General features: G+C 37.4%; 1 protein-coding gene across 2 annotated transcripts in view; it reads left to right on the top strand.

Annotated features, from left to right (window-relative positions):
- Positions 1-17,155, top strand: part of LOC121652973 (voltage-dependent R-type calcium channel subunit alpha-1E) — a 109,458-nt gene extending 92,303 nt beyond the window's left edge. Inside the window, exons 33-48 of one of the 2 annotated variants that reach the window (XM_042006146.1) lie at positions 118-228; positions 314-394; positions 518-703; positions 865-956; positions 2,503-2,668; positions 2,804-2,931; positions 5,362-5,458; positions 6,583-6,688; positions 6,797-6,904; positions 7,047-7,147; positions 8,220-8,317; positions 8,419-8,593; positions 10,758-10,886; positions 12,681-12,828; positions 13,867-14,048; positions 14,686-17,155. In XM_042006146.1, the coding sequence (XP_041862080.1) occupies positions 118-228; positions 314-394; positions 518-703; positions 865-956; positions 2,503-2,668; positions 2,804-2,931; positions 5,362-5,458; positions 6,583-6,688; positions 6,797-6,904; positions 7,047-7,147; positions 8,220-8,317; positions 8,419-8,593; positions 10,758-10,886; positions 12,681-12,828; positions 13,867-14,048; positions 14,686-15,240 (2,463 nt within the window). In that variant the 3' untranslated portion in view covers positions 15,241-17,155. Of the gene's footprint in view, positions 1-117; positions 229-313; positions 395-517; positions 704-864; positions 957-2,502; positions 2,669-2,803; positions 2,932-4,527; positions 4,625-5,361; positions 5,459-6,582; positions 6,689-6,796; positions 6,905-7,046; positions 7,148-8,219; positions 8,318-8,418; positions 8,594-10,757; positions 10,887-12,680; positions 12,829-13,866; positions 14,049-14,685 lie in introns of both variants that reach the window. The other variant, XM_042006148.1, reaches the window with a different exon arrangement.
- Positions 17,156-17,721: the final 566 nt, after the last annotated feature.

Raw genomic sequence — 17,721 nt, forward strand, 5'->3', positions numbered from 1 at the left:
TTTACACTGATATCAGAGAAGAGGTTGATCTGCAGTAAAGTGTTTTTTTTTATTATTATTATTATCTTGCAACAAAACTTACTTGTAGTTTAATCCCTGCCAACTTTGTATTTTCAGTATTACTCTGCCCCACCAGCATATGATGCTGTTTTGAAGCACCTGAACACAGCTTTCACTGTGCTCTTCTCTGTTGAGTGTGTCCTCAAGATCCTGGCTTTTGGCTTTCTGGTGAGAGCAAAGAGCAACATGTACCTTGAATGTAAGTTCAAGAACACTTGAGACTTTACTAAGAGCATCTTTCCCATTTTAACAGAACTACTTTCGCGACACTTGGAACATCTTTGACTTCATCACCGTCCTGGGCAGCATCACTGAGATTGTGGTAGACTTGCAGGTATGGTTACGACAAGAGTGCACATTTTAAGCACGTGATTTTAAGAATTTGATGTCAGACTGACATCGTCTGAGGTCTCCATTTACATTTTCCTCCCTCTGTTTGTACGTGTCTCCTTGCTAGCGTATTGACACATTCAACATGAGTTTCCTGAAGCTGTTTCGAGCTGCTCGTCTCATCAAACTGCTGAGACAAGGTTACACCATCCGTATTCTCCTGTGGACCTTCGTTCAGTCTTTTAAGGCCCTGCCCTATGTCTGCCTGCTCATCGCTATGCTCTTCTTCATCTATGCCATCATTGGCATGCAGGTCTGAAATACAAAGACACTGTTCACTGTCTGACTTCTGCATCCGTGTATTAGTTTCATGGTGAAATAAAACCATTTAAAATGACAGTTTGTTATGCACCATGAATTTTTATGCTGTCTGTGTTTTTCTTTTGCGTTTTTGCATACATCTGCATACATCAGGTTTTTGGGAATATTAAACTAAATGAGGAGACTCACATCAACCAGCACAACAACTTTAAAACCTTCTCTGGTGCTCTGATGCTGCTTTTCAGGTATGTTGGCTTATGCAGACTTTATCTCAGCTTTTTAAAGGTCAAATCTGAATTCTTATGTTTTTAGTTATTGTACTATTACTGTACTTCACTCAGCTCATTAGTTCAGCCTCTGTACTCTGGAATTTGAACTTAAGTTTGTGTCATAAATTGATACTGCAATCTGATTTTGCATTTGGTTCAGATAAGACTTTTTTTTTAATGTAGTCTGAGCGATGTTGCTAGGTTACAGAAATAAGGCTTTACTCTCTCAATACCCAAAGGGCAACAGAGTGTCAAAGGGTGATAGATACTACAGTGTGCCACTTTTCCACTCAGCAAATGGCTTTGCAGATCCTTTGAGAGTCTTGCATCTGTTGAAAATGTGTTCAAATAATGAAATGGATGTCTGGCTATAAGTGCTTATCAACCTCTCGATGGTCAGGCTATGTTTATTATGGTTTGCAATAAAAAATTAAGAATATCCAGAATTAATAGAAATAATTATGTCCAATTGATCTGGCCTTTTAAAATCTGCATATCAAATTGCCAGTGCATGAATAAACTGGCACACAAGTGAAATAATTTAACTGTATAAAACTGTAGCATTTGCCTTCATCTTGATAGAAACTTGGTTGCTTATGTTTCTGAAGAAATATGACCTAACACATAATTAGATGTTCACACATGTTGCAAAAGAAAAAATATCAAAAGTCTCATTTTGCTATAAAGGAATATGATATACAGTATAATAAACAGGCCAGGAATATAAGGAGACAGTTACAACATGTCTGCCTCTCTTTTAGCACAAACAATCCAGAGAGTTGTCAGAAAAATATTTTGAGGACCGATAAGATTAAAATAAAACTGAGGAGTTTTATTTTAGATAAGATTTTAGATTTTAGATAAATATAGGATAAAATAGGATAGATAAATAATAGGATAAAAAACTGTTTCAGGAGAAGATTCCCATCAGACAAACGTGGTGGCAGTGTTATAGTTTAGGCATTTTTTGCTGCATGTGGACACTTGGTATCATTGATGTAATAAAATATTCTTAATTAAAGAAGTGAATTTTATATAGTCTGGACATCTGTTAAAGAAGTAAAACTTCTCTCTTTTGAAACAGTTAAGTCCTCAATCTCCTGTTAATGTTGTAGGATGACCTGAGCAGTAATGTGAGGCCACCTATCAGAGTTTAAACTGACAAAGGTTCTTTTAAGCTGATTTGTGCATTCTACATCTACTTTTCTACTTTTTTCTACTTTGATTTTTAGATGACATTTTATCCAGAAAGAATGTTTCAAAAGGCTGTACAGACTTTCAGTCTCCACTGTACAATAAGGAATTGCCTAAATCATTGCATGTAAAATATTCTGTAAATACAATGTATAAACTAAACATCACAACCAGGTCTCAGGTTTAGCAAGTCAATAAGCCATCTCAAATTTTGCGTAATGCTTTGAATGCATCTCCTGAATCACAGACTCAGCTGAATAAACTGATCTGTACTGTGAGTCCTAACCTAATTTTCCTCCTGCTGGGTTTTTTTTTTTTTTTTGACCAGGAGTGCCACAGGGGAATCATGGCAGGAGATCATGTTGTCATGTCTGGGAGGGCAGCAGTGTGAAATGGATCCCTCTCTTTCTCTGGTGACCAACCTAAAGGAGGGCTGTGGCTCCGACTTTGCTTATTTCTACTTTGTCTCCTTCATCTTTTTTAGCTCTTTCCTGGTAAGACAAGATGGTACCAAATGATTTTAGGAGGCTACAACAACAATACTCCTACCTTAAGTAAAACAATAATGCCCCGTTTTTTATCGTTAAATACAGCTTCACCTTTTTATATGTGTTGTCTAAAATCTATAGATGCTAAATCTGTTTGTGGCTGTGATCATGGACAACTTTGAATATCTCACAAGAGACTCATCCATCCTGGGACCACACCATCTAGATGAGTTTGTTCGAATCTGGGGAGAGTACGATCGTGCTGCCAGGTCAGTTTCTCTGAGTCTTAACACACATGCATGAACATTTCAACTGAAAAGCTTCTGCTCCCGTTCAAGTCAGTATGAACACCGTACATACTATCACAATAACTCACACTAATTTCACATACTGTTGGGAACTGTTGGAAAACTTCTTTCCAGCATTTGTTTTGGTTATGTTGGATCATTTATCTTCCCTGTGCTGATTCATATTGAAATTGGGAGACTGGGAGACATTGATTGAGCTATAAGACCTGCAGCAAGGTGTAAGCAGTAGGGAGGGAGGTTATCAGGAAGGCTGATTTTTTAAGATCAAGGGCTTTTAAGGTCTTTTAAACTTCACAGAGAGAAAATTGAGAAATAGAGAAATTTTAATCAGTGGGAACACAATTATTGGGCAGGAAGACTTTTGATTTACAATCAGAAACTTTTTCAAATACAAAGCTGTAAGAAAAAACCAGACTGATTGAGGGAGAGAATATCCAAGTGTTTCTATAATTGGTCATTCACCAGTTTCTAAAGCACTTTAGATAGGATGCAGAGTTTATAAATGGGTCAATCGTTATTGATATTATTGAGGTTTTGAAGTTATTAAGAATGTGACTGTGCATTATTATGAACCAGCCTGAACAGGTATGACAGACTTTGCATATATATTGACCTTTACACAGGCCTATTAGTAGATGCCTTTTAGAGTTAGGACCTATCTGAAGAGGTATGAAATGGAGACAAATCATCATAAAAAGTTAGCAAAGAATAATGTATTCCTTTTTGTGTTCCTAAAATTTCCAAGAAAGCATTTAATTGGATACAAACACCTTGAGTGCTTCATTTATTATCTTCTTTAAAACAGGAAACATGCTTCACAGAACAAAGGACATAAATCTGTCACAAAGTTCCTTGCAACCACAAGAAATGTTGTCGGTTATATTTATGCTGTTGTACTAACTAGAAGTAGCAATCTATGAAAGCAATATTTTTTACTTTTGTGCACTTCTTAAACACAGACTGACAGACCTGCAGCCCTTTCTAACAACACAGAGCTAAGTATTGGCCAGATACTGATTGGCTAAAAGTTAGCTGAAGTTGGGAGGGGCTGACTAGGACTAGATAAAACTTAGTTTCACTCCCTCACAAAGCAAATGTATGTCTATTTTATATTCTATTTCACATGGCAGAGCAAAACTAAATCACAAATACAACCATGAGAGGTCCAAAACTCAGACTTGTCTACATATTTCTTACACTGTTCCCAATGAGAAACAGTGTGCAGAGGTTTGTCACTGATGCTTAGCAATATGTGAAAAGGTGGTTGTGTGGTTACTTTTTCTGCCACAAAGGAGAAACAAGTGTTATACACAGCAGCTTTAATAATAGTTACAAATACCTGTGAAAAAAACTTGTATTGATATAGTATTGCTTTGTTTATAAATAATACAAAAATCTCGTATGAAATTTAATGTGTACATGTTACATGTTTACAACAGGTTCATACATGCAGTGCTGCTGGACTCCATCTGTAACCCAGAAGGAAGACCCTCTTTCACCTTTACTGTAACTCTGTAATAATGACTAAACAACTAAAGGCATTTGTGTTCTTTCCAGTGGTAGGATCCATTATAAGGAGATGTACAAAGTTGTACGCACTATCTCACCTCCTCTGGGCTTTGGAAAGAACTGCCCTCACAGGGTGGCATGCAAGGTTTGGTTCCCCCATGTCAACAAAACTCCCCTCTGCCTTTTTCATTTGGGATTCTTCATGACTTTCTCTGTTTCCTTTCCTTTTCCAACTATCACAGCCCTGCTTGTCCTTGTAGGGATGTGTTACTCAGGTTGAAGAATGACAGTACTTTAGTCTCTGGGTACTAAGGCACAGGATTTCCATTATTCTCCAATATTTGTACATGATTAAAACTTACTCTTGAAATTTGCTTTTTGATTAAACTTTTACAGCAACTAAAGGAATTCTGTCTCTTTCTACCTCTTGGATCTGGGTTTAAATGCTTGTAATCCTCACTATAAAAAGTGCAATTTAACATTAGTATATAATATTTGTACCAGATCCAAAGAGGCTGTCATTCCTTTGCTCATCCTGTACAAGGAGTCTTCGTTCCCCAATTTTCTATGTCCTGTTGTTGACATAGAAAGATTACAACCTTCTTTATTTCTCCTACTTTGCACCCTCCCTGTGTGTGATACACTGAAATAATCCTTTCTCTTGTATCTCCTCTACTCTTCTTCCTCTATTTTCACCCTTCACTCCCTCCTGTGCTTTTTTCTTCTACTCTCCCATGGGAATGTACTCCCCTAATGCCTCCACCCTTTTTAAATTTCTTCTCCAATACAATCCCCATCTCCTCCTCCCTTCCTTTTCTTCTCCCTCCCTCTTTTGTTTCCCTCTTCCTCATCTCCATCTTCATGGCTACCGGGCGCCCCCAGTGGTCGTATCCATTACACTGACATGTATGAGATGTTGACCAACATGTCACCACCTCTAGGCCTGGGCAAGAAATGCCCCTCCAAGGTGGCATATAAGGTAGACTTAACATCAGATAGACACCTCCATCTGTTTTAATCAGCAGGGATGAGCACTGTAAAACATCATTCTGTGTGTCAAACATCGGACACGCATAGAATCTTTTGTGTTGATTATACAGAAATGTTTGTTGTAGTATTATCTGTCCATTAGCAGTGCTACTTCCTGCACTGATTTGCCTGTTTGCTTTGCATCTTGGTGGAGAAATGGAACATCATTATCTGTTTCTGACATCTAATGGAAAACTATTGCTATGGCTGCTCATTTTAAGCCAGTTAGAGGACATTAATGAGAACATAGCTAAACATGTACATGCTAGATATTGGCAATGGAAATCCACTCTGAGTTGTTCTCATGCCTTTCAGACTTACCTCTTCGCCTTACATCTTCCTGTCTGCATGTGCCTGCTGCCACAGCCCAGTGTTGCATCTGTGTTTTTTTTATTTTTAAAGTGTGCTTGTTGTGTATATGTTGTTTAGGTGTTTGTGTGAGCAGGCCTGCAAGCATGCCCATTTATAGTTGTATCTTTTTTTTTTTTTATCAAAGATAAAGCTGATTATACTGCATGGACTCCAGCTGCAGGAAGATTATTTTTTCTTTTATAAACTTGTATTCATCAGCTTGTTTTGCATTTTTATATTAAATATCACCAAAATATTTCCTATTATTATTTGATATAGACATAAATTGATAAGTTGTGGGGGGAAATCGTTTTTTTTTTTTTTTTATTACAGGAAATTATTTCATGCTTGCCCTCTTTGCCCTCCTGTACCCATTACTGTAGTCTAATTTCAGAGTTAATTTCATTTAACTAAATGGTAAAGCTGCTTTCAAATTGAGCTGCAGGAAATAATGCTTTATACGAAAATGCTCTTGTGAAATATTTGGTTACCCAAAGTGTTTTCAAACGAGTTGCTGTGAATGCATAATTGAATTATTTAACATCTGTAAAAGATATCTGGATCAGAGGGCAAAACTAATTAGTTAGAGCTGGGCAAGTTTAATTTGTTTTAGTTTCTTCTTAAAATCTAGTAAAATAAGGACTTTCCTTGGAAATGATTGAAGTACTGTTGCAGGGTGTGTTGGGTAATGACTAATTTTGATGCTTTTCTTGTTACCGTCAGAGACTCGTCCTTATGAACATGCCTGTGGACGATGACATGACCGTCCACTTTACGTCCACCCTCATGGCTCTCATCCGCACTGCCCTCGAGATCAAGATAGCAAGAGGTTAGATGTGACATCAAATGACTTGGGTTTGTATTTACTGTGATACACCTTAACACACATGTTTAATGTGTGATTCCTTTTTCTGTTTTTTACTTTTTTAATCTTCAGGAGGAGAGGATAGAAATCAAATGGATTCGGATCTGCAGAAGGAGATTGGTGTCATCTGGCCTCACCTCTCTCATAAGACACTGGACCTGCTGGTTCCAATTCACAAAGGTAAAATCAGCATTTTGGTAGCTAGTTAACATGATAACAATTCACACATGTATAGTTGCTAGTGTACTAAAATGCTGCTTTGGTGGTGAAGTATTGTATGGCAATGTTGAAGGTCTGTTGGTTTCTTATTCCTTTCTTGCAGCCAGTGACATGACCATAGGGAAGATTTACGCTGCTATGATGATCATGGATTATTACAAACAAAGCAAAGCCAAGAAGCTGCGACAGCAACTGGAAGAACAGGTTTTTTTTTTGTTTGGTTTTTATGGCTTATCTAGATTTTAGCTTTTAATGTTTGAGTGTTTGTGTATTGCTTTACAGGTTAATTTAATTCCCATGGACCCCTAAGCATCTGCTAATGTCGATCTGTAGTAATTGTATTCTTCAAATATTTCTCTCATAAGGTTAATGTTAATTAGCATAAGACTTTAATTAGCATAGTTACCCTTCAAACAATTGTAAAGGGGAAAAAACAACTAGAATACTCTCAGCTGTAACACTGAAAATGTGATGTCACCACATACATGACATTTTACCATTATCTCACTATCTCAAGAGTTTTGCTGCTGCTATTTTCAGCTCTTCATTCAGATGTCTATGAAACTGCATCTCTTCAGATGTTTCCTGAGTTAATTACTGTCAGCTCATGGATTCGTGACATTAAAGATGGGGTTGCCAGGAGAAGCCTGGAAGCCATGAATAAAGACAAACAAACAAGCCCAAAAGGAGCAACCAGCATTACTTTTAAATGATGCTTTGTATCCAAACCCACAATTCGAACATGTGGAAGATATCTTCTACATGGCTTTTTGTTTTCATCATAATTAATGTGCACTGAAAGGTGAATTGAACCATTTATTTTTGTTGCAATATTTTGATTAGATGCCTAATACTTCTCTGTTATTAATAATCTCTTCCTCTTGACTTAAGAGGACTTGCCTGATGTCAGGCACAACTTTGCACACATTTCCAGTTTCCATCAGACAGCTCAGTGGAGTAAAGAAATTCAAAGATCTGAAATATGATGAGATTTGGATGGCAACAACTGGTCAGTTTAGAAATTTTCAATCAAAGGGCCTGTTTACTAAACCAAAGAAAACTTTAACTGACATCCCAGTTGAAGGGTTTACAAAGGTTTTAAATGCTAGGAAAAAGAAAAGGACGCATTATCATGACAGCAGACTTGCTTGATAACAACACATTGCCATTACAAAAAAGAAAAGGAACGATATATCCCTAGACTGTATTGATATTGTAATGTAGGACTTTTTATTTTGCTCTGTAAAAAATGTACCTGTCTTTCCTCTCTCCGTAGAAGCACGCTCCGATGTTCCAGCGCATGGATGCCTCCTCTCTTCCTCAAGAAATCCTATGCAATGCCAAATTCCTCAGGCATAGTGCTGGATCTGCTCTGTAAATATTAAACTTTTAATATCTTCATCCTGTCACCAATACAGGTTAATGTATGTTTCCACTGGTAGCTGTCCTGCCTGATTCTCGCTGTGTTCCCTCAGCACCAGAGGAGGTTTTTTGGCACTCAGCCCCATTTCTCCCCAGGAGATGTTCCTGCAGGCACTGGCTTGTTCCGGAGAGGAGAAAGAGGAAGAAAATGATGAAGAATACCACTCACCCTACCACCCCTATCCTCATTCACATCATCACCATCAGCAACATCATTTACACACACTGGTAAACATGCCAGCCAATAGTTTCACATATTTAATGCCAAATAGTCAATGAAAGTGAACTGACATTAATCCAACACTGACTGGTTGCATTATCATCGCCTCTGCCAAGGCGGAGGTCATGTTTTCAGGTTTGTCTGTCTGTCAGTAACTTAACTCAAAAAGTTATGGACGGACTTTTAACAAATTGTCAGGAACTCTCTGAAATGGAATAAGGAACAAGTAATTATATTTTGGGGTTGATCCGGATCACTGTCTGGATCCAGGAATTCTTTACAGGCAGAGGGCAGGCGCAAACATCCAGGAACATTTGTGAACTTTGCTGCATCTAGGTCTTTCGCTTGTGAAAACAAAAGATTGAAAAGCATAGCACCACCTCATTTTCAGGGTCGATCCTCATAGATTTTTTTGTAGAGCTTCCTTTAAATATCCTGAAAAGTTGTGTTGTGGTTGGCTGCCATAAACATAGTTGTTCCACAGACAACAAGAGATTGTTCTTCAAACTATCAAAAAGACTCACAAGCCCAGAAAAATGTGACAATTGGCTAACGGCTATCAGGCGTGTCAATACTGATGCTGAATTTGTTCAGATCATTTTTTGTCACTGATGAGTAAGACATTTTTTGTGATTAGTGCTGTGCAACGATTAAAAATTTTAATTGCAATTAATATGTTGTACAAAATGTTTAACAGTACTGCTATATAAAGTATATAATATATATAATAACTTTTGGTTCACAAACACTAAAATAAACAGCTTTTTAGCAGCATTTTTTTCTTTACACCATAACAGTTAAAATACTTCGTGTAAATCTCACCCTATATATTAATGTAATACAATTAGACTAGGATTAGAATCTTGCAGCTTCTAGATTGTGAGGAGAGATAAATATTCACAATATGCACAATAACTTCTATCCTTGCACCTTTATTGGGTCATTATCCAGATGTCCTGCCTATAAATTTTTTAACTTTGCATTCTTAGCTTGACTGTTTAGCTTAACCTCTTGCGCCTGCACCCTCAGCTATCAGGCATTAAGGGGTTAACATCTGGTTTTACTGGTGTAACGTCGGGTCTGTAATATACCTATAGACATGTGGTATCCACAGAATTCCAGAATTTCAGCTAACAGCTTAGAAAAACCATTTCTATGACCACCAAACTCAGTTAAGACAACAAACAATTAAAAGACCATGTGCACAAAGTCCGAAAAAATATGTAAACACAAATTATGTCTCTCCGTGTCCACCCGATGGCAAGAACACGGACAAACATCACCTCCACTGAAAGCACACATCTCACAGATTCTGAAACTATTATAATAATACATTTAAGAATAATAATAATAATTAACAGCATTAATTAATTAAGGCATTGATGTGATAATAACACATTAACGTGCCCAGCTCTAATTATGATATTAATGTTTAAAACTTATGGTTGTTTTTGTATAAATGCCAAAAATACCATGGAATGACTGGTTAAAGTAACAATAACAAGCATCTGTTGGTGATCTTTGTGAAGTTCTCAGTGTTTCTTGTCTGCAGGCCCTTCGCAGTGTGAAATTTGGGTAGATATAAGGGCATTCATTCGGTCCTACAGCACTAGCTTTGCCTCATATCTTTTTCTAGCTTTGACACGAGGCTATCAGCATCACTGTATAACATTATGGATCATTTTTTATCAAGAACCGATGGAGAAAATGAAAACTATGAGAACAAGTTGCACACTTCAACACGGACGCTGGTATGATGCAGGGTTTGTTTTCACCGGCAAGCTGTTAATGGTCACATGACAACCGGATTGGGACTTAGGTTTGTGCCTGCCCACTGGGAGATAGGGATAATGTTGCCATTAGAGCTTCTAACTCAAAAATAATGCCCACAATCATTGGCAAAAAAAAGAAAAAAATGGCTTGGCTGGGGTCTGCACTCTCTTGAGTGCTTCTAGTTGCTAATTTATTTGCCTAAAAAGTCAAAATAATGTCCACTCATTTAGTAATAAAATTACTTGCTTTTATCATGGCTTCTATTTATCATCATCGATGATGCCACTCCAGTTCATTAATGGGTTTGTGCAATGCCTGCTACTTTCTGACTTAGTTTGTTTTTTTGTTTTTTTAAGCCTCAGAAGAAGAAATTAGTTTTCCTCTGTGGTATTTGTCTAGGTGCCAGAGGTAGCGGAGTACAACCAACTGATGCAGCAGGCCAGGCAGGACCCAACACTTGTTAAATCACCTCAGCGCACTGCATCTATCAGAGCATCCTCCATGCCCAGACTGGCTGTTGATCCACAGGTAATGAAGAATAATAACCTTTACTCAAAGCAGTACCCAGCACTTAACAAAAAGGTGCTTTTAAAAGAGAAAGCAATTGAAGTCATCACATTTGTCATTACTGTGTTTTTTGTCTGACAGCACTGAAATAAAAGAATGTGCCAACACATTGCAACACAACATTACAGCCACCAGAGTGTGTTGTTACGTCATGATTAGGTGTAGCTTTTAGCTTCATCTCCATATTAATATTAATATTAATATTTCATAATTAAAAACAGTTGCTTCAGAGCATCACCCTCAATGGGAAAGACGATATCTTGTATCATTAAAAAATAAATAATAAATAATATGAATATTTATTAGCTAGACTACAAATTTGTGAGTTTCATCTGAATACCAAAAATAGTAGTTAACGCTCAATGAACTTGTGCCGTTATTAATGTGGAGCGCAGGCGTGTAACTTGTTGCCAAAAATCTTTAAACAACAGAGGTTAAACTTAAAAAACATAACAAAAGATGAGGAAGAAAACAAAAACCAAAACATGTTGAGATGGATTTTCTCTTCAATCTTTTTCTGCCTCTCTGTATTTTTCGCCTCTATTCATTCATTTCTGCTTCTCATTTCAAGCAGCTCTCTTCGTTCTCTCTTTAGCTCATTGCTCTTTCTTCCTTTCATCATTTCCCCTCTATTGAACTTATCTCTTTTTTTTGTTCATCTCTCTGAACTTCCGAGTTCTTTTATCTGAGTTTTGGTCTCTGTAGCCCATGCCCATGAGGAAGCATGGTTTACTCTCTTCAACCAGCTGACAACAGGCTCCTCCTTGGAGCAGTTAAAGCTCAGATACTGAATTTGCATATCAGGGGTTATAAACGTTTCTTCATCCTCCTGTTTAAAATGTCAGATTTAAATATTTGTGAACATCTCTGTAAGTTACATGTTATATCCTTTAGAAGATGCACATATAAACAACAACCACAAAAAAGGAATCATAAACTAAATTATAACTAAATAAACTAAATTCATTAAACATTGTCCAAATCTTGATGATTTGAACTGTCTGCTTCCTAAATATTCAAATATAGCTATTTAAAATTATATATGTTTTGGACCTGACTTGATATGAATGAACAAAATCCATTAACATACGTAAGTAAATTAAAAGCAGAGAATTTGTCTATTTTTCCTCATATCTAATCTGGCATTCCTTTACCAGATCTTAGAACTTCATCAGTACTATCCAGAAAATCTGATTCAGGATATTAACACCTCACTCTGATAAAAGTATAAAACCTTTTTTAAATTTTAAAGTACATCTGCAACATAGTTAAAATAAGTTTGCATTAGGATATGCAGGAATCCAATGACGGTGATCTGGTATTAATTGCTGTCCTGAGATGGGGGGGAAACCTCAAATAAACACCTCTTTTGCTAAGTCTAGAGGGGGAAGCTTGCTTCAGTCTCTTTGCAGGCAAGTGGTCTGTGACAGGGCTGGTTGATTCCTGAGTGAATAAAGGTGGGTTAGCTTGAGGTCACCAGACTATTAATAACTCCAATGAAAGATTTTTTGGTCAAGTCAAAACTGCCAATTTGAGCCATAATTTAGGCGCAGCCAAAGTTTCTTCTCCTTCCCTGGAGAAGTTAATCATTTGTCTCTGTTAAACGTCCAAATGGGACATAAAGTTCCAGAGCATGGTTTTTTTTATATGTGTTTGTCACTATTTATCTAGTTCCTTTTGTCCAGAATTCACTAAATAGGTGTTATTCCTGCTTACTTAAGGGACTGGTTTTCTGGTTGTTTTGCATGAATGAAGCCCGGGATGTCAGCAGACAGTAAGCTGATGAAACGTTCCTTCTCCACCATCGGGGATCAGTGTGTGAACGGACTCTGGCAGGAGCAACACTCTCTGGAGAGACTCAGCCCAGATGGCACATACAGACCCCAGCAGAGGAGCTACAGAGGTCACTGCACGCCAACGCTGAAACAATTGCAATAGTCTGATTAACATTCCTAGAGGGGTTGTCTTCATGAGACTAAAGTATACTAAACTTAAGTCTCATGAAGATTAAAATCTGGAAAAAAACTGAAATAAAGTAAAGGATGTATTTTGGGAAACATACCTAGATAAAATGTTCTACTTGTAGATTGACAAATTCTGGATACATGCATATAAATGAAAAGTGTATTCATGCTCAATGTTAGGTTTAGTGATATTAATCATTTGGCCTTTCAAGTACAGTTTGATTAAATGAATGAATAAAATCTGATAAAAAAAATATATATATATTTAATTAATTAATTTCAATCTTCAAATAAAACAAAAAAAACATATCCACAATGTGAATTATGAATGTATTGTTTATATGATTGATGTCAAGACCAATGTTATTCACAGAACAAATTATTTCTTTTTCAACAGATACCTAAGGTACAAACAGAAAACTAAACAATACAGAACATACATGACAGCAGAAAATAGACAAAAAATAAATTAGGTGGATAACAGAGACATCAAGATTTCATAGACTAGAAACTGTCAGAGGAACAATCAATGATATGGTAAAAGTGTGTGTTAAAAAAAAGACATATATTTGAAAGATATGGATTTAATTGTATCACCACAAGAAAGATTTTTCCAATCTAAACAAGTCCTAAACATTAAGATGCGGTTATCAATTTATGGTATGTTGTTATCAAGACGATTTTGAATATAGAGGAGCTGATCAAATTGTCCTGTTGAGACATTTCTGCTGATCTGCAGAGGCCAGTCTTTAAATAAATTATAGATGTGTTGTTATTTAAATTTCAGTCCGTATTCCTGTTGTCTTATTACAAGTTGTTTAAAAGGTTCTTTAAGTTAATTATTTAATGGACAAAGATTAACAGTTTTTACAGTTGGGATCATATTCTCTAAAACTCTGTAAATGACTGTATTGCCTCGAATGAACAAATATGCAGATAACCTACTTCTCTGACTGGATGTAAACTGTGACTGTCAGGCCCTAGAATCAGCCCCAGAGAAACAAGCAGTCATGAGAGGGGAAGATCGAAGGAGCGACGCCACCTGCTGTCCCCTGATGTCTCCCCATGCAACTCGGAGGAGCGAAGCCGGGAGCCTTCCTCCGAAAGGAAACAGTCCCGCTCGCCGAGCGAAGGACGCACGCATACCTTGCAGAAACAGGTGGGCATGCACAAACATATTTCTAACTAATAACACAACCATTAAATGTTTCAGTGTTATTATACTGACTTTTATTTTGCATGCTTGGAAGTAGTGCTGGTTCTACTGTCTAACTATTGTGGGAATTGCGGACCTGCAACAGGGCTCCAAACTTGACATGAAGCAGTCTGTAAGAAGCAGCAGATTTAAAAGCTTTCTTTTCCAAGCTCTCTGTGTGTAAAAAGATAGTAGAAGCAGTTAAGTGATCTACATGAGACAAAACTGATATCCACAGCGTACGTATGAAGGTGACATTATGTTTATTTAAAGGTATAAAGATGTGAACTGTTATTTAAATTTTTTACAATACTAATTCTGTTGGAATATTACTGCATGTTTACCATGAAATATTTAACTGTGTATATATCTAATATCTTATAATTGCAGAAATGTATTTGAGTAAAATTGTTCCATATTAAACACATTGTTCCATATTAAACACATTGTTCCATATTAAACACATAAAACTCTGTCATCTCCATGCTGAGTTCAAAGTCTGAGCTCATCAAAGAGTTAAAAACATTGAGCCATCAGGACTAAAACAAACAGCACTATATATTTCTTTTTCACATTATAATTGTGCTTAAATTATCTACAGGGGAATCCACCAGGCAGCCCCGCCAACTCAGCCTCAGAGTCCAGTACTCCTCGTAATCGGCGCCAGTTGCCCCAGACACCATCCCGTCCACGGCCTTACATCTCCTACTCTCCTCTAGTCTGCCGAGCCCCAACTTCTCCTACAGCTGCAGCCTCCTCTGAAGAACAGGCCCAGCCTCAGGGTGGCCCAGGTGGCTCCACAGAGAGCTCGTGGAGGGCTGACAAAGAGAGCAGACCCTTGTCTGCAGGTCAGGGCTTGTCTGGGGTTCATGTTTCAGGACCAAGCCACCCGTCTCCTCACCGCTACATTTCGGAGCCCTACCTCCCATTCCTCGAGGACTTTGCCAGTGGTGATGCAGGCGAAAGGCAGGAGACACTTACCTTTGAGTCTGCCATGGCTACCAGCTTGGGTCGTGCCAACGCCATAAGCTCCGCTCCTCAGCTCAGACACTCCTGGCAGGTTCCTAATGGCCATTTCCGGAAGCACTTGGTCCAGGCCAATCCAGGAGATAATAGCGAGCTGCTAAGTGACACAGATGAAGATGACCACTGCTAATAATTGGAGACAAAGAAGAGGATCCACATACAACTGGGCTCCTAAGAGCAACGTTCGTGGCGCCACAAGGCTTTAGCTCCTCTGTGGCTTGGAAAACCTGATATTCTCATCAGTAGCATTAAAGACAGGACTGAGCAACACTGCTGGACATTTGTGTCTGTCTACATGTGTCCTTATGTGTTTGTAGTAGGTGAAGGGAGACTAAATATTTGGACATGAATGTGTTTTTACATTTGTGTGTTCTTAACAGATAATGTGCCAAATAAACAGCGACGGACATAAGTAGCTCACAGCAGGCAAACGTTGCAAAGCCTGCAAATATGTTGAGATGTCAAGGTGTTGAAATCTAAAGGAATCAGAAAAAACTATTTAAGTGCATTGTGTTTAAGTGAACATAGAGGTAGCATGTACACATGTCATAAGATGAATGTATTTTAGTTTTATATTTAGGTTATTTGAGGAGGTTTCTGGTAGTATTTAGAGCGAATAGTTGTGAGAGTGAAAATGAAACAGCTTAGTTAAGCCAGATTGTACCAGCTTGTAAGTGACAACCAGCTATTCCCAACACTTCCTGTTTACAGCAAGAATATTAACAAGATTTGGGGCATTAAACAGTCACTAATTAATGAGTAGTCAATATAGGAAGTCAAGTTTCAGACCTTTAGGTGATGGTTGAGAGGTCTTTCTGATGTAATGTGAAAAAGTTACTGGAGCACAGTGTAAGAGACATGAACTTAAGATTGTGAACAGACGAGAGATTTTTTATTTCAGGATTTGGGACTGCCGATTATGTATTATAATACCTGCTTCTGAAAAGATTGTTCAGTTGGGAACGTGTCTTAGAAGTGTCTTTGAAACCTAAAGGTCAGTCTACCCCACAGCGTGACTATGCCATCACAAGGACTGTAGAATTCACACAAGTCCTGTGGCCTAAGAAGCATCCATCTGTAGGAAAGACCACCTTGGTGTTGTAGCCATCTGAAGCCAAATGGACATTCATCCCTGACATATCTGTGTTGGGTATCCATTATCGATGTTGTGTCAGAGAGCTGATTAAAGCCATTTCCTTCCTGTACATAGAGCCAGGGATGTGTCCTCTTCCAGATGCGTTGCTTTCTTTTTTGTGACAACGAAAGTGATGAGAATTTAATGTCCTTTACACATGTGATGCAACATGGATGCTTTAACAAAAGAGGAATCACAGACATGCTGTTTGGCTCCTTATAACCACCACAGAGTTCCTGTCACCATGTTTTACATTACTGTATTTTATATGCTTGAAAGTTAGAGTAATTTCCACATGCATGATTCTGTTGACAGTGATAATGAGAGATGAATGAGAGTTTTGTCTTAAAACTGCCTGATTGTTCTTATTTTTGTGCATCCATGATGTTTGAAGATTCTATTCATTTAGCAAACAAAGTCATTATAAATTCACTATCAGAAGAATATTCCTCCTTATCAGTGTTCGCTCTCCCACCTCTTTAAACATTCCAAGACTTTAGACAATTTGTTGTTCCCTCTGAATACGATGTATATTTATATCATGTGCTGTTGTGTTGTTATGGTATGAAGAGTTTAAAATGTGAACACAGGACATTTCTGAAATGAATACACAAAAAAAAAGCATTTTGGTAAAGAAGACTGAAGTGTGTTGACTTTGAGATTTACACAGTAAACAAGTTATGTTTAGGCTTCAGCCTGACGTATATATATATATATACAGTAGGACTGTGCTTATCATGTACAGTGTAGGTTAGAACTTAACATTGATGTCCCTTTGTACAGAACAGCCTAATCTGTGCCTGGGGAAACTCACCCAAAGAGTTCCCTATAAAGCCTGGATTTCCTAGTTCGATTCTAGTAAATATGTAGTATAAAATGTACAAAATAAATCTACGTTTAATTTATTGCATATTTTGTATTTTACTTTAATCATCATGACTTGTTTTACTTGTTTACCTATGTGTTCAGAGGACCATTAAAAAGAGTCACTTGTCCTTTCTGTGCTAAATGATATCAAAATAATTAGATTTGTTAGCATATTCATAAGCTAAATGTCAATCTCAAGGATTTTATCATTTTAATATGGACATGTGTTGTCTGCAGATGTTTTCTAATGTTGGTATCTATTTTCTATTACCAACAGTATCCATAGAATTAGAGTAGGAAATGGGGTCAAATCTGAGAGTCTGGGATGCAGACTGGGTAAGGTCTGTTTATACAATCTAAAATAACACATGGTTAAAAATATATTTTAAACAAAAAGTAATATGACACAACTGTTTTCTTTTAGGACAGTTCCTAAAAGACCTTTAAAAGTATGTAAAGAGCAAAGGGTCCATAATCTGACAGTAGTTTGAAACTCATTCCAGGGAGCACAGAAGAAGACAGCAGCTTTGCCAAACTCCCAATACACCCTAGAAACATTTAAAAGACTTATAGCTTAGTGTTGCTAGTCTCATATTGCCTGGTATGTTT

This window comes from Melanotaenia boesemani, chromosome 14, assembly GCF_017639745.1.
Source record: "Melanotaenia boesemani isolate fMelBoe1 chromosome 14, fMelBoe1.pri, whole genome shotgun sequence".
Lineage (NCBI taxonomy): Eukaryota > Metazoa > Chordata > Actinopteri > Atheriniformes > Melanotaeniidae > Melanotaenia > Melanotaenia boesemani.